Below are 26,798 nucleotides of genomic sequence, written 5' to 3' on the forward strand. Positions count from 1 at the left end.
AACCTTAATTGTCATTAATTGTCCTTCTATTTTCAACTACAAATTATTATTTTAAAATAGCAATATGACATTTTCTTCTTTTTTTTTTTTTTACTTATATTCCATTTTTCAATTGTTTACCATGGAAATGTAAAAGAAACAAAAAACCCATGAAGTCACATTTGTCATTTGACAAATCTGATTTAAAACAAAGGTGTTTACCATTGAAACCGACTCTACCCACCCACTTCATCTCAAGTTTACTTTCTTTTAGACAAAATATTACTATCGTTTCCCAGAAGGAATCCAAACCATTGTCCACTGGAAACAGTTATATTTTAGAATGTTAAACATTGCAGGGGGTGATAAAATATAAAAATAAGTATTGGTCTTGGAATAGATTTCAAGAGTTTTGGACTTTATGTTCCAAAGATATCTTAGGGTTCTTGGCAAGCTTAAAAAAAGATGTCGAAATGGAAAAAGAAAGAACCATTTTGTAACTTGTACTTACCCAGCTACGATTACCAGATCTATTTAAAATGACGACTTAATATTGTGCTCGCTTCGGCAGCACATATACTAAAATTGGAACGATGCAGAGAAGATTAGCATGGCCCCTGAGCAAGGATGACACACAAATTCGTGAAGCGTTCCATCTTTTTTTTTAAATGATGACTTAATAAAACTATTAGGTTAGCAGAGACTGAACATATAGTCTTCTCTGAAGGTTAATAGTAGCTTTTTTTAGTTAAGGACTATCTTACTTATACCATTTTTGATGTATTATTGTACCATTTGGAGAGAGGAAAGAACTTGGAACTAGATACTTGTAGATAAGTACTGAATTCTGCCTCTTACTCTCTGTCACCATGGGTGAGTTACCATTTCAGTGCTTTACGTTCTCATCTGTAAATAGTAATAATAACGCATATGACACAGGGTTCATGTGATGGCTAAATATAATTCTGGTCCAGTGTTTAGTAGAGGAACAAGCACATGTTATGTGCTTAATCAGGTGAGCTGTTATTATTCCTCATCTTAACCAGCAAAATACATTTCAATGGCAGCTCAATTTTATTTACCTTCTCTTCTTTTGTGAATTCTTACTTGATTCTAAGGGATATTTACTTGCAAGTACACATGCTCATTTTTTGAAAATGGAATTGTGTATGTTCAGGTAATTTGTAATTAATAATTCAACTATTCATTCAATAAATATTTGTCAAAAGTCCAGTATTGTTAAGTCTAATGTTAGACACCAAGAATGTAGAAAAATAAGAACACTTTTATTTTAAATAGTTTTTATTCAGATAGGACTAGAGGAAAATCTAATTTAGTAGAAAACACAAAACAAAAGGGGATCTTTTATTCTCTTCAAAGGAGAAGCATGACAGTAACAACATCAACAGTAATTTGGAACACACCATGTGTTTTCAAATACAAAAAAGGAATCAGAAAGAAGGTGAACATTCCTGGAGCATGTAAAACAATGGAATGGTTATTAGGTATTGATCCTTTATTAGATAATTACTTTTCACATCTGGGAAAACACCACTGGCAGCACAATTTTAAAAGAAGTTTGGCAACATTACTTTTTCTCAGCAGCTCTGGATGACAGATCTTGATGAATGCTAGCCAAAAAATTTAAGGGCAAAAGCACTGGTGCACAGAGGACAACAAACTGATCTTATTACAGAAAGAGATGCGAGATCACAGTAGAAAAGACATTTTAGTTTTATACTGAGCCAGAAACTGCACATCATCGGCATGTACATCAACAAGCCTGGTCTAGAGTACGTGATCACAAAATTAATAAATATTGATTTCCTGCCTGACCTGCCCACCTTATTTAAAAATATCAGGATATTTGCTTTCAAATGACACAAACTGCCGAGGCTCTAACCTATAGAATTGTTACCTATTTTTAACCTTGCAGGGTTTTTTATGCCCAGCAACCACTAAAATGGCAATTTCTTATAACCTGGCCATTGTGGGTATAGACACCGGCATTGTTGACCCAAGAAGTCTTCGAGAATCTCATAATTTAGGAAGAGCAAATGGAGATTTTTATCTAATAATCTTTGCTTACCCAGGAAAGTACAATTCCTCCTCAGATTTTAGAATGCTTAATCCTTTTCTTTTATGACTCCATTTCTATTAGATCTGAAGTTAATTAAGCCAATAGCAGATATTGCTCTAAAGTCTCTATCAATTATCCCAAATGCTAACTCCAATGAAGGGCACACAATGAAGGTGAAAGGACCTGACCACAGTGTCCCAGAAAACATTTGTCCCTCCCTACTATCCTTGATGTTGCAACATTTGCATCTAATGTGCCTAAGACAACAAACAGGAAGATAAAAAGACCCAAGTTTTCATTGTTAAGTCTGAAAATCTCTTACGTCCAAAATATGTTGATTTAAAATTTCTCCTTTCCCATTCTTCCTTCAGGTGGGAGTTGATACTTGTAGGTCTGACTCATAAAGACTTTCATAGGGCCAGGAATACATACAACCTTCTCTATGCAATAACCAGCATGACATAATTAGGTAGTAATAAGAATGGTGGAAAATTATATTTGAAATAAAAAAAATTCTGTGCTGATAAAATAAAATGCCAAGTCTAAAACTGTAAACCAAAACACAATGATTTAATTTATCTTTTGAGATAAAAATATTTTCTTAGAGTTGAGTGGTTCTTAAAAAGTGTGATAAAGTATATCTCTCAGAGTGTTTATATAAAATGGCAGGAAGGGAAGGATGCCTCGTGATATCTCAGAAAATAAGTTAGTTGTCAAGAATGTTTCTACTTAGAACATGTAAGGTAGGGATTTCAGAAGTTATTTTGATTGTTCAGATGTGGCAATTTTGTATTGGTATTTGGGCAAAGGAAGCAGGAAAAAGTAGAAATTATTGGTTAGAAAGATTGGCACTGTACAGTGAGTTCACCGTGTATTTGCTAAATATTCCAGTTTGAGAATTAAGATGGTCTATGACTTTGTTACAAGCCTGCTTCATGATTGTTGGATTCTAGTCCAAATAGCCCTTGATTAATATGTTTGATTGCCCAACCCAGCTCTTTCCCCTTATTAATAACTGACTCAATTGTTGCTTAATACATTATATCATATAAAATCAGCCAGGAGTACCATAGATAAAATGGACTGCAGTTGATTTAAAAAAGACAAGTCCTAAAGTCTTATGTGAGTATTCTCTGGACCCTTGACAATCACATCTGCTTCATGAAGCAATTGATGGAGTAAAAGCAGACTGTTAGGAGGCAAAGGCTGTAATTTTTCAATATAAATATGCCCAGAAGAAGCCACACTCACATATTTTAGTGATAGTATTGATGAAGGTGCTGAAATACTTCATAATACTTCATTCCAAAGGCAGTAAAATGTACCAAATACTTTTGAGACCAGGATATAATTGGCCTTTGGGAACACAAGAAATTTGATGATGACCCTGACCATGTTGATGGTCAGGTCTGAAGACAATGAAATGCCTTCAGTTCTTAGCATAGATCATCTGGTTTTCATTTCTTTTGGAGGTGAAAATGCCTTCTTTATGGAAACAGTTGAACAGGTGTGTTGCTTCCTACTTTTTTTTTCCCCCACTCCTCCTTTTCTCAGAAGGACAAGTGATTTGATTTCTAGAGCAGGAAAAGAATGTTAAAACAGATGCCATTAGAACTGACAATGTTAAATTCTAACACAGTGATTACTTCAAGTTCACTTTTAGGACAGAACGTTTTGGCTTGTTTCTTTGGGGGCTATTAGACATTTAACACTTCTTTCATTGAGACAAATTGAGAGTAAACTTCCGAAAGATAAATAGTAAGAAATATTTAAATAAGTCATTCTAAACATAAAAGCTGGGTTAAAAAATAACTTTAAAGATGCTGATTGAAGAGGAATTTTCTCCCAAGAGACTTTCCACATGATCATTCTAGTTTATTTCCAAATGGTGTCTGTAAAGAAACCCAATAAACCCACAAGGCTTTCTGGTTGACCTCCGTAAATAAAATAGGACTGAACTGTTAGGAGAGACAGGTCCTGTAATTTCTGAAGCCTTTTGTGGAAGATGCCCTGTTTTCAAGGCCACCACATTGCCAGTAAGAGGTGAGTGAGAGTCATGTAAGGTTGCAGTCCAAACTGAAGGCAAGATTTCTGTTCCCAGGATTGGTAATGGAAATGTGAGTTGTAGCAGTTTTTCATGAATATCTCTGCTTTCTCCCAAAGTTTACTTCTATCTGCACTATCAATGTTGTGAATTTGTTAAAATATTTAAAAATATTTCACCTCCGAATGTTCTTTCCATTTACTAAGCAATGACTTCATTTGAAGTCCATTTTGCTCGCCATCTAATAAAACTTTGTTTTTCACTTTATCATACAGCCCCAAGTTACACTACATAATCAGAAAGACTTATTTCCTTAAGTTTTAGTTTTGTACCTTTTATGAAATCTTATTGCATTAACTATTAGCATTATTTACTAGTAGATTTGTCAGAAATCTATCTCTTTACCATCAGGAGGCTGTGAAGGTGCCTATATGATTTTCCTTCAAACTCTGGATCAGGGAGAGAGAGACATCACTGCTAATGCTCCAGTACTGAGTCTCACTGGGAACTATTGTAAGCAATAAAAATTAAACATGTGAGGGAAGAAAGCTAAACCAAGTGAAACTGCCCTTTCAGAAAGTGCTATTCTATTTCAAGAGAAGTGTTGGTATTCTCCAAAAGCCTCCATTCCATCCCTCGGGGCTGTGTTACGTCTTCTAATGGTGTAATCAAAATTCACTGGAATTCTGGTCTTACAACCACATTCAGCTATGATTAATCCCCATAAGGTATCTGTTTCTTGGGGCATCCTAAAGACTCTAACTGCAACCAACTGGGTATCCTGTCACATGGAGGAGTATGTGATTAAGTCATTAAGATGTCATGTTTTAAATCTAAGTAAGAATGGAGATGTCCTAGTGATTTGGCTTTATCAGATCATAGCAAGGCATTAATGTGTGGCAAACTTGTTTTAGGAAATGTCAGTCAACTCGTCTGTTTGCACTGTTTTATTTCCTTATTCAATGTCTACAAACTGGGAAGACTAGAGTAATAATAGAGATTTATAATTCTGAAGTTGATTTTAAAACAACACAATTATGTTTCCAATTAAAATATAACTTTCCATTCTCAAATAGGGAGGAGTCTTTTCGTTAAGCCTTTGCTTCGGCTCTACTATTGTGTTATCTTTAAGTAAATTTCCTCAAGCACTTACTGCAAAATAACAAGTGCTAGCAAATATGATTGGCATGAATTTCTCCAAAAAAGATCATGCAAATAAAATTTACAAAAAATTCATTACTACTATGATTCTATGTTGAATTTCCTCTTATGCAACAAAAGTAATTTTTACCTAATACAAAGTTACTTTCTATTTCAGATTTCCTATTTCAAAGGGTGTCTCAGATTTCTAAGATGTTAAACCAAGTATTGAGCCATCTTTGTTAATAAAAGTCTTTAAAATTGAAACGGTAATCCTAAAAAATCCAAATGCATGAAAAATATGGTCTGACTGTCTAACAAAAGGGAGTTATATAATTCTACTTGAGTGAAATCTTTCATCTTTGATTTACAGGTTAGAGTCCTCTTTAACTAAAACCATATTGTCCCATACCTTTCATATCATGGCCTTCCCTAAAACCTTGTTTTAATTAAGGTTTCTTTCAGATTTCTGAATAAAAGCATGACAATCTTCACTTATGGCTTTAATATATCCTTTGAGTTAGAAAAATATATAAAAAGAAACATCAACTATTTCAAAAGCATTGTCAGATATTAAATACTGTCAGGTATTCTCCCTCAATAGCTTAAGGTGTTTGAGTTATACATGGAAATAGAATTTTTGGAGGTAAGGGGATATTACTTATATTTAGTAAATTGCTTTTAATCTCGGAAATAAATGTCTTTTATTTTTAACCTTTGACACTAAGGCAACTTGTGTAAAGGTTAAGGGTTTTTTGTCGTTGTTTTTGTTTTTTTCACATGAAAGCAGAACCTCTAGGCTAACTCAGTTCAAGGTGACTACGGATAAGCAGTGCCTTCATTAACATATGTCAAACATTTACAAACTCAGCGACATCGCTTAAGCCATATTCACCTCAATGGTTTCAAAAGAACAAAATCAGACAAAGCAACCGGGTTCACCTGGAAGATAAACAAAATAACCTAAATAGTCAAAGCCCTTGAGTAACAGAGGAGATTATGGTTAATCTTTAGTTTTTCTAAGGGAAGGAAGGAATGATGAAAGGAACGAAGAAAGGAAGTGATGGAAGACTGAAACAGAAAGGTGACAGAATAAGTTCTTGATAGATTTGGAACAAATTAAGACCATCTTTGAAAAGTTTTATGCTGTTCGAAGACACTGACAACTCTTGGTGGAACATGCGCTCAGAGCTACTGTCATCAGGACAAAGGATCTACTGGTGGGGAGAGAGACGTCATCCTAGCACAACTGCAAATCGCCCGATGCGGCGGAAACAGAGAGGGATGTTAGCAAAATAGAGGAATTTTTCTCACACAATGTGACATAAAATATTGCACCATTACATAGTGTGTGAGGTTCCTTTGGCATTTGGACATTGAGATACAGTGTGTTCTATTTCACTGAGAAAAGCCTCACCCCAGTTCCTCCATCTTGAACTACGTGGTAAAATAAAGGCAAAAAAATAAAAAGAGAATCCCAAGGCAACAACAACAACCGGAAAAAACAAAACAAATCGAAATAACACTGAGATCTGTCTGGAGTTGCTGCCAGTTCATAGCTGAAAGCAAATCTGGTAAACCATTTCAGACTGTTAGAAAGAAAAATATTACCCAATTTAAAAAGAAAAAAAAACTGATCAGAATGTCAGGAATGAGCATGTCTCGGGTTTTGCCCAAATTTTGGCTGGCTGTCATAGCTCCTGATAGCAACAATATTGGATGCTGTACTGAATGTTTCTGGTTCATACTTGGTGTCTAAGAGTGGATTACCCAGCATATTAAAAGCACACTGGAAGCAGTTTCTTCCAATCGTGGTTTACTGTAACATTAGAATCACAGCGGTTATGTTTAAGGAATCTTTAATGCCCTTTCAAGTCCATCCAAAGAACAAGTGGAGCTGCTGTTCAGAATTTTGTGCCCAGTGTTTATGTTCCATCGAATCTGTGCCACCCAGGCAGCAGACAAGACATGTCTGAGGGTGCTGGGGTGGGGGATACACAATGATGTCACACACAGGAAATATCAGGGGGGACTTGGCACTTCACAAGGCTGGCTCCTCTTCCATAGGCTCACCAGCAGTTCTGTAAAAATAAACAGGCAATCAGAATACAGCACAAGAGTACACAATGACATTGTAGATTTTCATGCATAATCAAAGCTGATTTTTCAGCTCTCTCTGATGTTTATTTGTGTTATTCAGTTATCCATAAATAGACTTTCTTTCCTAGGAAGTATAAACAAATGTCAAGTGGAAAAACATTTTAGATCCAAGCAATCATTGGAAATGTTCCTGTTTATATTAAAACATGTCAGAATATTTTATAACTTCAGATTCCAAAATGTACATGTTTAGTGTCTAGCATAGTTCAATAATTTATTGTAAAAAATAACTCTGATATTTTATTTTAGGACCAATTGCAGTGATTTCCTATGGAACCAGTGTGCTAATGAGTGCAAAGGACCCAGCTAGCTTCTGGAGGAGACTCTCACCAGGGCTCTGGCTTTTGCTTCTGTTCTTTCATAACTGCATTGGCTGCCTGCCGGAGGCATTTCAAATCAAATTCTGAATTTGATTAGCAGATCGTTGCTATAGCCCCAACATTTTTACAAGAAAGGCACTATGGTCGTGTGTAAATAGTTTTTATTCGGCATCATCTGTGGGGTGTTCTGCTCGGGCAAAACCAAAACTAATTGCTTGAAAATTTATACTTGGGATTTAACCTTAATTCAGTAACACTTTGAGAGTGTTTTAAGGCAAACTTTTAGAATGACTTTTAATTTAGTCAAAAGAACAAATTATAGCAGGAATCCAAATACATGAGGGGGACAGTTGCTGGGACTTGAGATGCCCAGTGAACCGAGTGGAATCTGAGCTCTGAGATTTGTGCATGTTGCAACCACTAACGTTGGAACCACACTTCTTTGAAGCTGTGGCCTAAGGTGTAAACCGTGAGGAAAAAAAAAAAATGTTCCTTACAAAATTAGTGAAGGCTAAAAAAGTAAAGGAGATAAAATCGATTTGTAAACAATAAACTCTAGGAGATGTTATTTATTGAATGCTTTGGATCTGTCCCTTCATCCTCTATGTTGTGTAAGTGTTGGGTGTCACACAAATACAGAATTATGCCCTTGCTAACAAAAGGAAACAATAATTTGGGTGATGTTCTTTCTAGGTATTGGAATATTAGGTAGACAGTTTTTGTTTTCTTGAACATGTTTATATACTTGCCAGGATTCTATAATGAATTGCTTCCATATTAGAAAAAAAATTGTTCTATTTAAAACATAATTGTTTATGAAGACAAATGAACTAGTTAGCTATGTTATTTTACAGATGTAAAAGGAAAAGAAGCCACGAATTTCAATGCAGCTTTAAATAAAGTAGTTGCCATATAAAGTAGTAGCTTAGCATTTTTTATAATAAACTTAAAACTATGAAGGAAGGAATTTATCCATGGAATGGTAATAAAAAAGATTTTAACGTATCCTTTTAAAAGAGTCTATGTGGAATATTAAAATAAATGTTTCTTAAAAAGTTACAGCCTGTCCAATAGTGTTCAGGATAAGGTGGCTGTGAGAGAGTGTTTAGCGCGGGTACGTAAGAGTGATCTAAATGAGTCATGCTTTTATAATAAATAAAAGCCTTTTTAAAACTGATCAGCATTCCTAGAGGCAAATTTTTTAAATCAAATGTTTCCTTTTCCTCTCAAAGTAAGTTTGTAAACTAATTTATTTATAAATGTGCAACTTTACACCTGAGAATGAGCATAATGCTAATGAGTTATAGACCTCAAGGTGGCTATTCTAATAGAGACTGAATTTTCCGATTTCTAGCCCAAAGCTCTAGCAGGACAACCACTTCCTACACATCCAGGACTCAGTGTGGCTGGAATTCTAAAGACAGTGGTACGTGGGAAATAGCCCAGGGTGACAGATGTAAGGAACACAGGTGTCCCTGTGGTGGAGTGTCTGTGCATTCTCTAAATGTCCACCCTAGGCTTTGAGGACGTGAGCAGGGAACCTGTGCTGCCACCCACTTGCTGGCAAAAATGAATTCTCCTTTGTTGAAACATGGGGACTTGCAGATACAATAGAAAGCTTTCCACTAGATGTTTCTCTTCCCTTTCCTCTCTTTAAAATCATTTCATATGAACTTCTTTTAAGGAAAAAGCCCATTTGCCCCTGCCCACCCTCTACTGCATCACCTGCATATGCGTATAACTGATTTTCTTCTGTGCCTTGCAGTGTAGAAACAAGTTGGAAAATATCCTGGATTTCAAGGTAGATGACCTGCGTTCAAGTCTCAGCACTACCAGTTTCTAAAATTCAACTTTGAACAAATCAAGCTCTCTAGATTCTCAATTTTATCTTTAAAGTGGAAATAATAATCCCTGTCCTGAAGGTAAGAATAGAATGAGTTAATACAAGAAAACATGAATTATGAATGGCAAAGTGTTAAACAATTACAGAATAATTGTATTATTTATATCTGTCCTGGGATCTTCCTTCTCAAATTCATAGCTCTCAGAATAGGTGACATTATCTTCACTTAATCCTTGTTTTTAGGTCATGATTTTAGAATGCCTGCATTTTTTGAAGATTATTCCTTGAAGAAATCAGCTTCAGGGAACACGTAGAAAGTGAGTTGATGAGGAATGACTCTCTGATGGTTGTTTTTGGTGACAGAATGAGAAGCAATGCTGTGAAAATGTGAGGACTCCCCTCTGCAGTCACCCATTGAAACATGCCTAGTTTACCTTGATTAGCAAATGCACAGTCATGCAAAAGGATGAGGAAGGGAGCGAACATGCAGAGAGCTGGAGATGGTAAGTTCCGTGAGTGAGTTACTTTTATAATAAATAGAAGTCTTTTTAAAAATGATCAGCATTCCCAGAGGAAAACTTTTAAAATAAAATGTTTCGCTTTCCTCCTCAAAATAAGTTTCTAAACTAATTTATTTATAATATGAGGACTCCGCTCTGCACAAAATCAACCCACCGAAGATTTTTTTTTTTCTTTTTTTCAGACGCAGTGCCTAACTCTGTCACCCAGACTGGAGAGCAGTGATGTGATGATCACAGTTCACTGCAACCTAGAACTCTTGGCCTTAGCCTCCTGAATAGCTAGGACCACGGGTGCACACCACTATGCCTGAAGAAATTGTCTTTTTTCTTTCTTTTTAATTTTTTGTAGAAGTGCGGATCACACTATGTTGCTCAGGGTAGTCTCAAACTCCAGGCCTCAGGTGATCTTCCTGCCTCAGCCTCCCAAAGTGTTGGGGTTTCAGACATGAGCCAACATGCCCAGCTCCATAGATAAATTTTACTCCAACCAGTTTCACTAATTGAAAGGCATCAGTTCCTACTACAGCAAACTAACTGCACAGTGAACATTAATGATTTTCTGTCAATGAAAGGGGTGGATTTCATACATTACAGGATCAATTCTGTCCAGCAATCATAGGTTAAGATAATTTACAATAATAAAAAGCAATGAGAAAAGAATTTCACTTGAGATAAAATATAACAGAAAATTAGTGTATTTATCACCCCTTAAATTGGCATATCATTTCCTATGATTTTTAGAATAGTATTTTAAATTTATATTACTATTCTTATTTAGTAAGACCCCTTTTCTCTTGTTTTATTGATTTAATTTAGTCTCTGTATTTTACTTCCCTTCCTCTTCCCCCTCAAAGGGAAGCATTCTAATGCCTGTTGCATACATTATTTTGCTTGCAGAGTATTTTTAAAATGTATACTATTGTTTAGTGTGTGTATTTTTTTCTTTATATAATTTTTTTTAATTTTTTTCACATATTTGTTTTTATTAAGTCATTTGTACATAGATCGTGAATACATTTATGCCATTATGGGATTCAATGTGTTGATTATTTATACAAATTGGAGTGCTTATATTCTACTAATTAACATAGCCTTTACCTCATTTACCCAATACAGTGTTAAGACATTTGTGTTCTACCCCTGATAGATCCTCTTTATATAAATTTTATCTCTGCATACATGCATATAATTACTTTTTCTTAATCCCACTTGGTCCTGTTTATTAGAGCTATCTGTGTGGTTGTATTATCTAGTCTGTAGCTGTTGACTGCTACTGACAAGTCTATGGCGTGCGTGGACTGCATTTTACCTAGTCCTTCTCCCAGTAATGGACACTGGGCTGACTCCAACTCTCTAACCCAATGTGACCAAAGCTGCTGCAAGCTTCTTGTACATGACTCAAAGGACCCTAGATAAGAATTTCTTTGCCAAATGTGCCCAAGAGCAGAATTACTAGGTCATACATTTTCTGTATGTCAAATGGTGCTAAACTACTATGCAGTGTGGCTATCATGGTTTTCCTTACCACAGTGGAGAGAACTCCCGAGCGCCATGTCTCCACCAATGCTCATTTACTGATTCTTTCCTTGGTTCTAGAAATAGCATTTACTCTGTTCCCCGGCTCTGTTCTAGGTTCTGGGGGCTCAGCAATTAACAAAACAGACAGAAGTCCCTGTCCTCCCGAAGTTCACATTCTACAATGCCCTTAACAGTCTCACAGAAAGTTTACCTTCTATATGTAAACTAATGTCTTAATTTGCACTTCTTTGGTAACTAATGAGTTTGAGCATCTCTTCATAGACTTGACTTTCAGCCAACCACAAAACTCAGAGTAAACAACAAGAGAATTAAACAGCTTGGGTAGGTATGCGTCATAAGTAACTGTCTACGTCATTGCTTTGCTCTTTTCATTGTTCAAATTATACTGTAGTGTTTTGTCCTTGTGTGTTTTACGAATTGCGTTTTATGTTCTGTCTTTCTTTCTTTTCTGCCTTCACTTTTCTTTATTGTCTAAATCCCCCACATTACACAATTTTATATACATAGTAGACATTCCATAAGTGCTTTTAGAAGTGTTTATATACATATGTTGTAATGATTTCAATGCTCTTTAGAAATAATCTAAATCAAGAAGAAAACATTTGTTAGAGGAAGAACAAAAATTCGAGAAATAGTCTCAGTTTACACCTTTTGTGTTAAAACTCCACACCTGAATGTGTGACTGGAAATATATACCTTCATATCACCAGGCGGTGCAGGAATAAAAAGCCAACAAAAGAAAATACATACACACAAACCTACCATAACAACACAACTGGCTGCAAGTTTTTTGGAGGAATTCTCACAGCTTTTCTCAAGGCTGGCATTACCCACCACTGCCTTGCCTTATTATTTCCTTTTCTCCATCTTTTGCTTTTAATTCTATTAATGCATAATCACCTTAAACACATTTCTTCTTTTCCTCTCTTAGCTAATGGCAATATCATCCAGATAACTGCTTTTGACTTTTTTCTCTCCTCTTTCATCCACATTTCCTGAATTGCCAACTGCCCATTATTTCTCAGCAATTTATGTACAATGTTTCCTTCCCCTCCATTTCCTCTACAAACATTAGTTGGCTGTTTTACCACCATTATGGTAAGAATTTTTTGGCTGTCTCTTTAGGGGTATGGGGCCTTTCCTTCACACCCCATCTTTTAAAAATATAGACCTATGAAAAATAAATATAGAGAGACCTATGTTGTCTTTCTTTCTCTCTTACTACGATAGCTTACTGCTGAAAACAGGATGCAATTCAAGTTCCATTAGTAATATTTAACTTCCATTCCAATCTGACCTCCACTGATCCTTTTTTACCCAGCCTGCCTGTTCGTGTCTATGGCATCCCAGATGCCGTGGGACCTTGTTCTTTCTCAAAGCTTGCACTCACATTCTCGCTCACATTTCTCTGGACTTTTGCTCATCTATTACTAACAATATAGTTTTAGAGTACCTAATATGTGTCAGTCACTGTACTGGTATTGGAAAAATAATGGTAAGCAAAGAAAGTAACACAGCTTCTATTAATAAAGAGCTTATAGGAAGAAACATAAATTAATCATGTAAGTACACAGATATATCTGATTTTCAATTACATGGAATAATGCATAGGAGAGACGTGAAAGTGTAGGAGCTCAGTTGTTGGTGCTCAGTGAGCACTTTCTAAGGAGAGGAAATGACATTTAATCTAAGATCTAAAGGAAAAGAGGAAGAGGATGGGAAGAGCATTAAAGAGGTGGTGGGAGGGAGAAGAGGAAAAGATAAGGATTTCAGACAAGAAAAGAGTAATGTGCCAAGGAAGCCCTGATGTGGACATAAGTACAGCCTTTTGATGAAACACTGAAACCACAATGAACTATCATTTCACACCCACAAAGAAGCTAAAATTATAAAAAGCGACCCTGAGATATCACTTAACCCCAGTGAGAATGGTCCGCGTCACAAAATCTCAAAGCTGCAGATGCTGGCCTGGATGTGGAGAAAAGGGAATACTTTTACACTGCTGGGACTGCAAAGTAATACAACCTTTTTGGAAGGAAGTATGGAGAAATCGGTGAATTCTCAAAGAACTCAAATTAGACCCCCCATTTGATCTACAATCCCATTGCTAGGCATCTACCCAGAAGAAAAAAAAAATCATTTTATCATAAGGACATTTGCACCAGACTGTTTATCTCAGCTCAATTTACAATTGCCAAATTGTGGAAACAACCTAAATGCTCACCAACCCGGGAATGGATTAACAAGCTGTGGTATATGGAATGGAATACTATTCAGCCATTAAAAGAAATGGAGACTTTACATCTTTTATATTAACCTGGATGGAGGTGAAGAGAATTCTTCTTAGTAAAGCATCACAAGAATGAAGAAGCAAGAATCCAGTGTACTCAATTCTAACATGAAGATAATAGAAGACCTAATACATGGTCATGGAGGGTAGGGGAATGAGGGAATGGGGGTAGAGAATGAGAGAGTGGGGAGAGGGGAGGAAGGGGGGGCTTTGGGGGAGTCATGGTGTATGAAACACCTCTTGGGGGACAGACACAATTATAAGAGGGAATTTACTTAACAAATGCAATCAGTGCAAACTAATTCTTTGTATCATCAATGAATCCAAAACAATAAAAATAAAATAAAATATCATTGGATCCACCAAAACAAGAAAAAAAGATTGACTGTACTCAGTTTAGATGAGGCTATGAAGCAATCTGAACTGTCATTCATTGCTAGTGGGAATGAAAAATAGCACCATCATTTTGGAGAGCAGTTTGGAAATTTCTTATGAAGTAAATATACGACTTCCCTACAAGCCAGCAATTCTACTCTTAGCTATGTATATAAAGTAACTGAGTGGTATGTTCACTAAAACAAATAAACCAAAAAAAAAAAAAACCCTCCAACTTGTACAAAAATTTCATAGAGATTTAGGTCACTCAAAAAATTAAAACTAAAATTAGCATACAATAGACAAATTCCACTTCTTGGTATATATTCGAAAGAACTGAAAATAGATCTTGAAGAGATATTTAGACATCCGGGGTTCATTGAAGCATTATACACAATAGCCAATCAAGAGGTGAAAACAACACAAGTGTCCATGAATGTATGAATGGATAAAAGGAATGTGACATATACACACAATGGGATATTATTCATCTTTAAAAGGAAGGAATTTGTGTTATGTACTATAACACAAAGGAACCTTTAGAACATTAAATAAAGTAAGCTAGTCACAAAAAGACAGACAAAAGACTGACTCCACTTAGGTGAGGTATTTAAAGTAGTCCAACTCTTAGAAACAGAAAGTATAATGGTGGTTGTTTGCAGCTGGAGGGATGAGTTGTTCAATGGCTATAGAGTTTCAATTATGCAAGATCATGTTCTAGAGATCTGTTCCACAACAATGTGCACATAGTTAACACTGCTATGCCATCTACACAAAATGGTTAAGATGGTAAATTTTGCTATATGTTTTCTATGTGTTTTTTTTTTTTTATTCACATCCATTTTATGCATAATAGCCCCAAACTGCAAACAAGCTGAACTACTTGGATAAACAAATTTGGGTATGTTGATGCATTGGAATAACGCATAAGAATAAGAATGAAGAAACTACTGATTGTCAGTGATATACATGGGCCTCAAAAATACTATACTTAGTGGAGCAGAATCAGCCAGATGAAACAAATACAATATATAATGCATGACTCCATTTAAATGAAATTCAGAACTGACAAACCTAATCAGTGGTGTTAGAAGCAAAAAATGGTTACCTCTGGAGGGAGTGGCTGGGAAGAGGCAGAAGCCAGCTCTTTTGGCATGATGTGAACATTATTGACCCGGTTCTGGGTGATGTTTACATGAGTGTGATATAATTCTTAGGATTTGTAAATACATGCATATGTATATATATGGTATACCTCAGTTAAAAAATTAAGAAAGATTTTAGAACCAGATCAGAAAACACAGAGGAAAAAATGTTAGCAATAAGGCAGAAAATATAGGTGAGGGTCCAATTATGCAGAGCTTGTGGATCCTGTGAAGGATGGTGGTCTTTATGTTAATGAAAATGGAAGGGGGCTGAGGTGGATGGACAAAAGTTTCAAGGTGCTGGTTCCAAAAAAAGGGCATATGCTGCCCCTGCAGCACTAGAGAAGCTTTTCCCTGACACCCCTCTTGCGCTTGATGCTAACAAAAAGAAGAGAGCCCCAGTACCTGTCAGAGGTGGACCGAAATTTGCTGCTAAGCCGCATAACCCTGGCTTTGGCATGGGAGGCCCCATGCACAACAAAGTCCCCCCCCACCCCCTGACCTTCGAGGGCGGGGACGAGGAGGGAATATCCGTGGGGGAGGACAAGGACAAGGATTTGGTGGCGCCAACCATGCAGGTTACATAAATGCTGGTGCTGGGCATGGAAGCTACGGGTACGGAGGCTACTCAGCACCGGCAGGCTACAGTCGGTTCTATAGCAGCGGAGGGCGATCTGGGAATGCTGGTGGCGGTGGAGGCGGGGGCGGTGGAGGCTGCTCTGGCTACGGCTCCTACTACCAAGGTGACAACTACAACTCAGCAGTGCCCCCAAAACACGCCGGGAAGAAACAGCTGCATGGGGGCCAGCAGAAGCCCTCCTACGGCTCAGGCTACCAGTCCCTCCAGGGGCAGCAGCTGTCCTACAGAAAGAGCCAGTATGGCAGCTACGGTCCCCCGCAGGGCAAGCAGAAGGGCCAACCCCGGCCAAGGCAACTACTCCTTCTCAAACTCCTACAACTCTCCTGGGGGCGGGGGCGGATCCGACTACAACTACCAGAGCAAATTCAACTACAGTGGTGGTGGAGGCCGGAGTGGTGGCAACAACTCTGGCTCAGGCGGGGGGCTGTGGCGGAGGTTCTGGGGGCGGCTCCTCATACCAAGGCAAACAAGGAGGCTACTCATCACAGTCAAACTACAACTCCCCAGGGTCTGGCCAGAATTATAGCGCCCCCCCCCCCCCAGCTCCTACCGGTCGTCACAGGGTGGCTATGGCAGAAACGCAGACCACAGCATGAACTACCAGTACAGATTAAGCCCCGGCCGGGCGGAGATTTGTACCTTCTGCACTTACTCCCCATTGGAAGATCCAGTTTTATGCATCACAGTTAACATGAAGGGGTTTCGAGCAGAGGCGTGACAGGTGATGCTTCAGTGTTTTGTTTTGCTTTGTTTTTAAGAGCTTCCTGATAACGGTGTAGAAAACAGCTTAGAAGGAAGGTAATAGAGGATAAGGGAATAGTAACAAAAGTGTTAGAAAAGTTTGATGAGGGATGAAGATAGTTTGGTGAATGTTGGCAGTAGAATAAAATAAAACAGATGATGTGTTTGAGTCATCGTCTCCATCTTAGATGCCTTCTTATATCCGTGACACAATCCTTCACATTCTCCCAGCCTGGCTTGGTTGCCCCTGGCTCTGTGATTTTTCTCTCCAATTCTTGTCCTATATTAGATCTTTTTTCATTCCTCAGGATCTTCCCTCAATTCTACCACATGAATTATTCATGTTTCATCCTGTAGTAAGAAAAAAGTTAACTTTTTTTAGAGGTGATTAAGATTTAAGGACTGGGAGGTGGGGAAATTATCTTAAATGCTGACTTGGATTCCTGATGAATCCAATCTAACCAAAAGTCATTAAAAGAAGAAAACCTTTCTCGGTTGCAAAGAGATGTGATGACTTAAGCAAGTTCAGAGAGATGTGAAGTTACTGGCTCTGAAGATGGAGGGAGGATCCTGCAAGTCAAAGAATGCAGGCAACTTCCAGAAGCTGAAAAAGGCAAGGGAACTAACTAGTTCTGTCCTAGAGCCAAGGGAAAGGAACACTTACTGCCCATTGAGACCCATTATGTTACACTTCTCTGTTCCACCAACAGAGCTTGTATGTTGTTTTAAATCAGGGTGTGCAAATTTGTGTTTTTTGTTGTTGTTGTTGTTGTTGTTCTCTGTAACACTCTGGAAAAATAAGACTAGTCTTGGGCCACACATTAAATACACAAATGCTAAGGACGGCTGATTAGTAAAAAAAAGTTCCCTGCGTACTTTTCATTATATTAGACACCACAGATAAGCAAAAAAAAGCCCTCACTAAATCAAGCTTGTGCCCCACGGGCCTTGGGTTGGACACACCTGTTCTAAATCATTAATATGTAGTAATTTTTTACAATAGCAGTAGGATACTGCTGCAGTCCCCAAGCTTGTGAACATTTTAAGGATGGTAATGCAGCTTCCTGGCCCTGGCTCTTCCCTCTGTGTCTGGCCTACAGAAATAATCTGAAAGTGTTTAAAAAGTGAATGAATTTTTTGCCTAGGCTGATATCTAGAAGAGTTTCCCCTATGTTTTCTTCTACAATTTTTATGAGTTCGTGCCTTACATTTAAGTCTTTTATCCATCATGAATTAATTTTTGTTAGTGACGAGAGATACAGATCCTGTTTCGTTCTTCTGCATGTCGCTATCTAATTTTCCCAGCACTATTTATTGAACAGGGAGTCATTCCCCTCAGGGCATGTTGTTGTCTGCTTTGTTGAAGATCAGTTGGCTGTATGTGGATGGTTTTATATCTGTTCTGCATCCATTCTATTGCATTCATCTACGTCTATATTTTTAGACCAATATAATGCTGTTTTGGTTATTATAGCCTTGTACTATAGTTTGAAACCTGGCAGGGTGATGCTTTCAGATGCATACTTTTTGCTTAAGATTGCTTTGGCTATTCAGGCTCTTTTCTGGTTCCAAATGAAGTGTAGAAGTATTTTTTTCTAGGTCTGTGAGATATGATAATGTTGGTATTTTGATGGGTATTACATTGAGTCTATTAATCACCTTGAGTACTAAGAACATTTTAATAATACTGATTCTACCGACCCATGAGCACCCACTTGTGCTATCTGCCATTTCTTTCCTCAGTGTTTCAAAGTTCTGCTTCTAGTAACCTTTCACCTCCTTAGTTAAGCATATTCCCAGGTATTTTATTTTCTTTGTTGCTATTGTGCATGGTATGAAGTCTTTGATTTGACAGCTTCACTGTTATTGAGGTGTAGTAACTGATTTTTGTACATTGGTTGTGTAACCTTACACTTTGCTAAATTTATTTATCAATTCTAGGAGTCTCTTTGTGGAGCCTTTGGGTTTTCTAGATGTAAGATCATATTGTCTGTGAAAAGCAATAGTTTTACCTTCTCTTTCTGACTTGTATACCTTATATTTTTTTATCTTGCCCGATTGCTCCGGGTATGACTTCCAGAACGATGTTGAATAGAAGTGGTGATGGTGTGCATTCTTGTCTTGTTGCAGTTCTTAGCGGGAATGCTTTCTACTTTCCCCCATTCCAAATGATGTTGGCTGTGGGTTTATAATACTTGGCCTTTACTATTTTGAGGTATGTTTCTTTTATGCCTAGTTGTTTAGGGATTTTATCATTAAACGGTGCTGGATTTTGCCAAATGCTCTTTCTGTATTGACTGAGATGATCATATGGACTTTGTTTTTAATTCTGTTTATGTGGTCACGTTTATTGATTTACTTATGTTGTACCATCCTTGCATCCTTGGAATGAAGCCAACATGATTGTGGTGAATTTTCTTTCTTTCTTTCTTCTTCTTCTTTTTTTAATGTGGTTGGTGTTGAATTCAGTTTGCTAGTATTACATTGAGGATTTTTGCAGCTCTATTCATAAGGGATGTAAGTTGTAGTTTTCTTTTTCTGTTGGGTCCTTTTCTGATTTTGGTGATACTGGCTTCATTGAATGAGTTGGGAAGGATTTCCTCTTTCTCATTGTTATAAAATAATTTCTGCAGTATGAATACCAGCTCTTTTTTTAGCTCTGGTAAAATTCAGCTGTGAATCCATCTGGTCTGGATTTTTTTGTTGTTGGAAGATTTTTTACTACTGCTTTAATCTTGTACCCTGTTATTGATGTGTTGTTGAATTCTATTTCTTCCTGATTGAGTCTTGAGAGGTTGTATGTTTCTGGGAATTTATACATTTCCTAGTTTGTGTGTTTGGAGATTTTCATAATACTTACAGATGATATTTTGTATTTCTGTGTTATCAGTTGTAATATCCACTTTTTCATGTCTGATAGAGCCTTCTTGGGTCCTCTCTCTTTTATTCCTGTTTAATCTAGGAAGAAGTCTATCAATTTTGTTTAACTTTTCAAAAAACTAACTGTATATTCATTGATCTTTTGCATAGCTTTTATTGTTTGTTTGTTTTCCATTTTGTTCAATTCTGCAGCGACCGTAGTCATTTCTTTTCTTCTGCTGGCTTTAGGCTTTGTTGGCTCTTGCTATTTTGGTTCCTTCTAGGTATTGGCCTAGGCAAAGAATTAATGACTAAGATTCCAATAGCAATTATAGCAACAACCCAAATAAATGGGATTTGATTAAATTAAGAAGATTTTGTATAGCTAAGGAAATAATCATCAGAACAAATGAACAACATACTTTATGGGAGAAAATATTCCTCTACTATACATCCAACAAAAGGTTAATATCCAGAATCTACAAGGAATTCAAACAAATCAGCAAGAAAAAAAACTACTCCATTAAGAAGGGGGCAAAAGATACAAACAGAAGTTTTCAAAAGAACATAGGCAAATGGCCAACAAACATATGAAAAAATGTTCAGCATCACTGATTATCAGAGAAATGCAAATTAAAAGTAGGAAATGCTCCCTTACCCCTGTTGGAGTGGCTTTTACTAAAAAGCACCAAAATAATAGATGCTGGCATGGGTGCAGAGAGAAAGGAATGCTATTATGCTATTGGTGGGACTCAAAATTAATACATCTTTTATAGAAAACAGTGTAGCAATTCCTCAAAGAACTAAAAGTAGTCCTACCATTCAATCCAGCAGTCCCACTACCGGGTATCTACCTGAAGAAAAAGAAGACATTTTATCCAAAAGACATTTGCACTCGAATGTTTATTACAGCACAATTGACAATCGCAAAGATATGGAATCAACCTAAGTTCCTATCACCTCTTGAGTGGATTAAGGAAATATGGCCAATGTGTACCATATATGTACTCAGTCATAAAAAAAGGATGAATTAATACCTTTTGAAACAATTTAGATAGAACTGATGACCATTATCCTAAGTGATGTTTATCAGCGGAAAAACAAACACACCACATGTACTTACTATTAAATTGGAACTAACTGATAAGCACACATGTGCACAGAGAGAAGTGAAAATCAAGTAGGAAGAAGGTGGTAGGAGTGTATGGGTGAAAACTTACCTGATGGGTACAATGAACACTATTCCAGTGTTGGTCACATGTACATGTTGTTGATCTCATGTTGTACCCTTGACTCAAGCACTATAAAAGTGATCCAGGTAACCAAAAAAAATTGTACCCATTTATTAGCTTGGAATTAAAGAAAATAAAAATTACTTTAAAAGGACTATAGTTAGTAATACTATATTGTATGCCAAAAGTTTTCTAAAATAATAGATTTCATGGGCTTTTATCATACACGCAAAAAGTAATGAAGATTGATGGATATGTTAATTTGCTTAACTGAATAATAATTTCATTATATATAAATCAAAAAAGCATATTGTATAACTTAAGATATATAATAAAAAAGAGATCATTTATATAAAGAGTTGGGTACATAATATTCACTTTAAAAATTAGTGGATGAACTCAACATTCTCACATGTTCCTTCTCATTCTGCCAGTTGACAGATAATTTTGTAATAAATCAGCATTACTCCATACTTTTCTCTGTCTTTAAATACAATTTCTTCATTCAAACAGACATTTTGTGCACACACAACCGTTATTACATTTCCTCAGCCAATTCATCTTTATAATATAGGAACACTATAGATTCTGGTTAGTCAACATACTCTGAAAAGGGACACTGTCAATTAGGACTAGGGGGAAAAAATGTTCAACAAATATTTTGAAAAATCTTGTAAAAGTATAACTACATATTCGGGTGGTGCCTGTGACTCAAAGGAGTAGGGCACTGGCCCCATATGCTGGAGGTGGTGAGATCAAACCCAGCCCCAGCCAGAAACTGCAAATAAATAAATAAATAAAGTATATATATCAACATATTCCCTCAGCAGACAAGTAAGGAGAGACAAGTAGAGCTCAGGTCTGAGGTCTGACGAATTTGTTCATTCATCGACCAAATAGTTGTATTACCTACAATGTACTGGACACTGAGAAAGTTCTTGAACAAGGTCAGCTCATTACAGATTAGTTAATTGAACAGTTTATTGCTTAGTGATTATCTGGCCATCTCTTGTATCTAATGACTATGTTACTAATTTAAAGGTATAAATGGCCAGGTACAGCCTTTATATTCTTCTATTATAGATCACTGAATCATAAACAACATATTAAAGGAAATAGAGCAAGTTAAGGAAGAAAGAAATTATAGAAAAGGATTAGCGCCTGTAGCTCAGCGGCTAGGGTACCGGCCACATACACTAGAGGTGGCAGGTTCAAAGCCCACCTGGGCCTGTCAAACAACAATGACAACTACAACCAGAAAAAAATAGCTGGGCATTGTGGCAGGTGCCTGTAGTCCCAACTACTTGGGAGGCTGAGGCAAGAGAATCACTGAAGCTCAAGAGTTTGAGGTTGCTGTGGAACTGTGATGCCACTGCACTCTACTGAGGGAGACATAGTGAGATTCTGTCTCAAAAAAGCAAAGAAAAAAAGAAATTATAGAAAAAATGATATAAACTAATCCTTACTGAGTCCTTATTACATGGTGTCAGGTGTTGTGTTCAGTTCTTAAGATGTATTGTCTCATTTAAACCTATAAACTTATGAAATTGTCCTCTCTTTTTATTTATTTTTTATTTTTTTAAGGTATTCTTTTTTAAAATTTCAAATTAATATGAGGGTACAAAGGTTTAGGTTAAATTGTTTCCAATTCTAAGGTAACATTCAAGTTGCAGTTGAGCTCTTCACCCAGGGGACATGTTGAACACTCACATTGTGCACCTTAAGTGAGATCCCATCAATTACCCTTCCTCCCTGCTCCTCCTCTTTCCTCCTCTCACCTCCCACTTACTACATAGTACTTGTGGGATTTTTTTGTGTGTGAGTATTTGTTTATACATTGGTTTCATGTTAGTATTGAATACATTCGATGATTTTTTTCCCCATTATTGAGATACTTTACTAAGAAGAATGTGTTTTAATTCCACCCATGTAAACACAGAAGATGCAAAGTCTCCATTTTTTCTCATGGCTAAATAGTACTCCATGGTATACATATCCCACAGTTTTTTATTCCATTCATGGGTTAATAGGCACTTGGGTTGCCTCCACATCTTGGCAATTGTGAATTGAACTGCAATAAACGTTCTAGTGCACATATCCTTGTGGTAAAATAATTTTTGTTCTTCTGGGTAGATACCTAGTAATGGGATTATGGAATCTAATGGAAGGTCAACTTTTAGTTCTTTGAGAATTCTCTATACTTCTTTCCACAGCAGTTGTATTAGTTTGCAATCCTGTTCTCTCATGTTAAAAACAAGGAAAATAATGCCTAGAGAGATTAAATAACTTGCCATTGAGCACATGGTCATTAAATGTAGAGATTCTAGAGCAGTGGTTCTCAACTTTCCTAATGCCGCGACCCTTTAATACAGTTCCTGTGAGTCGGGACTCACAGGTTGAGACCGCTTTTCTAGAGTAACTCTTCCTCTCTAGTGTAAGAGCACAGAAGTGAAGGGGTAGACATGAGATGAGAAGCCAGGTTATGCATCTTATTTTAATTATGTTTCTATTCAATTTTATTTCTTTTTTAATATAAGCACTATTTTATAAATACTATTAAACTGAACCCTAAAACACATAATTGGGCATTACATTTAATACTCACTATGCTAAATAAAATTTCACATGTGCCCTAAGAACACTTGTTAGGCACCTTACAAAAATAGAGATAAAATAGCCCTAGGAAAGGGATAAAAGAGAACACGAGAGTGAACAGATTCTTCTTCCTCTTACCAGTAGCTTCCAAATCTCAGCCCTCTTTACAACTAAGGCTTGGTTGACACTGGATAAGAAATTAGAAACAAAATTTACATGGGAATATTTGTTCAAAATAATGTTATCATAGAGAAAATTTAGAAACATAAATAATTTAATATTTAGCTTCTAGAAGCCTTAGAGACACAAGCTCAGTGGATAGGATATTTGAATAAAGTCTTCTTTGTAAGATTATATATGAATGTTTATTTTAAAATAATCCATATATCTGTATAGATCTGCAGATTCAGGAAAATGGGGTTACAGGCAGATGACACTTGAGATTTTCCAGATGATTGCTATACTTTTACACTCATAATCAAGATAATTACTCAGAAACATAACATTCAGTCTCACAATTATATGGCATATTATGCTTCTGGATTGTATAATGACTTGAAACCATGTCTTTCATGAGAAAGGTAGCCAAAAGTTGGCAATTAAATAATTAAACAAACATTCATACCAGACTGTGTTAAGAAAATCTAACATGATTTATATTATCATCAGTAGGCTGAGGTGACACTTGTAAATTTAACTTTCAGGGAGTTTTTAAGTTAAAAAACAAAAACAGGTACAGGAATTCTAGAGAAGAAATATGGTCCTAAAAACTCAGTAGTTGATAATCCTGAAGTCTTGATTGCCAGAGAGAATTTTTTCTTGATCTTCAGCAGAACCTGAACTGGCATCTGAGAGTAAACCTGAAGACTACCTTGACCTTTCCAAAGAAGAAGTAGAAGCATTTTGAAACAGACATCCAACAAATGCAAACTACAAATCTTTTCAAGGTCCACTTCCCCAACAAAAAAAGGAAAAACGCCTAATACCGCAGTTCTTCAAATCTAAACAATATGCTTTACACAGGTAAGTGACCAGGTCTATCTGTTTAATTTTTTTGGAATATATAACTTAGTCCCACTCAGGATTGTTTTGTTTTTTACTGACCTATCAATCATTTCTTTCCTGATTAAGTCCTTCGCCACTTGAAAATTATGTTTGAAATCTATGTGTCAGCCAACCGTCCCCCAAATGAGTCCCCATACGTCAGCCTTTCCTTAGTAACTTATTCTTCAAGGTCCACCAGGGTAGTTATAAAAATGAAATGACTGTTTGTACTGTTTTGTCATCCCCCCATCCAAGAAAAATGAACAGAAAATACTTACAATGGTTCTTAGCCAGGACCATTTTATCCCTTATTCACTAGTGGTAAATGAGTCAGATATGAGTTGGCCAGAAAAATAGCTGCTTTACCCAAAATCTTAGTATGAAATGAGTCATCTGACTCCAAACACCAATATATCCTCCAAAATAACTGGCAAAAATTTCCCATAAAAAGAATCTTGCCTTCTTCACTCTTTTCCATCCATTTAGCTCGCTGATTTTTCTAATTTTTCAATTTCCTGTGTGCTCATAATATTGCATTCACAACAAAGGCCTACAAATATTTCTACCTCTTTATCTCGTTTTGAAAGTCATTTTTCCTATAGTGAGTAGGGAGGCAATTCTGATAGCACTCCCCTGGAAAAAGTAAGTGCTATGTGGCTTTCAAGGGTATTCTCTCTCTCTCTCTCTCTCTCTCTCACACACACACACACACACACACACACATACACACAAATTCATGCATGGTTCAATTGAAATGTGAGAGCCAGTTCTAGAAGAATTTTCTTTTCCTCTGCTAAAAAAGAGAATTCAAAGCCTTAGAAAATATTTTAAGCAAACTATTTTTCTTCCCATAAGAAAAATCAATCAAAATAGATATTATCTGTCTAAAAGTGATAAATGAAAATGAATCTGGGCTACAAGTTTCAGGTCTGCTTTTCTGAACATCAGAACACTCACATTCGATTCTCTCTGCCATCAGATGAAGCTTAAAAATCCCTGTGGTCTGAAGCTGGGTTAAATCCAGGGAGATTATCATGAATCAAGCACAATATGTACGTGAGGATAAGCAAATACGCTTATAGAGCCAATCTTGCCAAAGTGCTGAGATTTTTATATTACTCGGTCCTCATAAGATCACTTATTATTGTTAATTATTCTAAGCTTTGCAATTTAATGGGCAAAATTACTTACAATTCATTTCACCAAGGTTGGAATTTAGCTTCGTTTTTCTGTATTAAATGAATTCTAAAGAATAGCTATGCTCTTTTATATCCAACACTAACAGATGCTAGTTTCCTCAGTTTTATAGCCCTCAGATGACAGACAACTAACTGTTTTTGGCCTTGGGAATAATTGCAACACCTTTGGATTATGAACTTGGTTCAGTCCTTAGATGGGAACGGCAGGGGGTTAGTTCATATTATCAAAGATGTAAAATAAGTTTTCCCCTCTACTCTAAATATCCATAGGAAGATGCCTTTCAATACAGTAATAACAACTTTCCCCTCTCTACTGGTAATCTTGCTGTTTAAGTGATTATGAGAAGAGAAAATAATTGCATAAAAATAAAATCTCTTATTCAGTTTATCTCCTGCGTTTGGTCACAACAAGATGTTAAATCCATTAAACTCTGAGTATCCAGTAAAAGCAAAAAAGCTACAACTGTTCAAGTTCGTGCATTCTTGGGAAAATTGCCAACCTACGCACTCCTAGCAGGATCTGTGTAATTAACGGTGATGTTATTGACGGAGGGAGTCCGATTTCCTTCTCAGGAGCAATTTAAGAGCGCAAGCTGGCAGAGCTTTAGCGAAGCTTTACCTGATTCATTTTTAAATTGAGGAAATGTTACCTTGAAGTAAGGAATAGAAAGCACCAATGAATGCACATTTGGGATGGCTTTGGTCACAGTAAACTTTAAAGAAATTCTGCGTGTAGCATTGTCCACAGAAAAGGATGATGAACACCGAATGCCCAAACTGACAGATGTTTCTTAAAAGGAGAATAAGCAAACCTAATATTAGGTTAAACTTATTCCCTCCCCCAGAAAGCTATATTCACACGAAGATGAATTGAAACCAATTCCATCTAATCATAGCATAATATAAAATGAGACTAGAGTCTACACAGTCCGTTACACACACTCTGGTCTCCGTTGCAGGAGACCTGCATTTTTATCCACTCTCTGGCCTTCAAGGACTATCACGTAAGGAGTGAGCATGGATTTTGGCTATCCAACTGACTAGCATTACCT

The 26,798-nt window shown here is 36.6% G+C and overlaps 1 protein-coding gene and 1 non-coding gene across 8 annotated transcripts in view; one reads left to right on the forward strand and one right to left on the reverse strand.

Annotated features, from left to right (window-relative positions):
* Positions 1–534: 534 nt before the first annotated feature.
* On the forward strand, positions 535–641 carry LOC128560488 (U6 spliceosomal RNA). Its single transcript, XR_008372986.1, has one exon. It is a non-coding gene; the product is annotated as a U6 spliceosomal RNA (small nuclear RNA).
* A 5,611-nt stretch (positions 642–6,252) lies between these two features.
* The window catches only part of HDAC9 (histone deacetylase 9), a 1,013,994-nt gene continuing 993,448 nt past the window's right edge, over positions 6,253–26,798 (reverse strand). For 6 of the 7 annotated variants that reach the window (XM_053609475.1, XM_053609477.1, XM_053609481.1 and 3 more), the window contains one exon: positions 6,253–7,324. In XM_053609475.1, the coding sequence (XP_053465450.1) occupies positions 7,285–7,324 (40 nt within the window). In that variant the 3' untranslated portion in view covers positions 6,253–7,284. The remainder of the gene's footprint in view (positions 7,325–26,798) is intronic. The other variant, XM_053609482.1, reaches the window with a different exon arrangement.

This window comes from Nycticebus coucang, chromosome 11, assembly GCF_027406575.1.
Source record: "Nycticebus coucang isolate mNycCou1 chromosome 11, mNycCou1.pri, whole genome shotgun sequence".
Classification (NCBI taxonomy): Eukaryota; Metazoa; Chordata; class Mammalia; order Primates; family Lorisidae; genus Nycticebus; species Nycticebus coucang.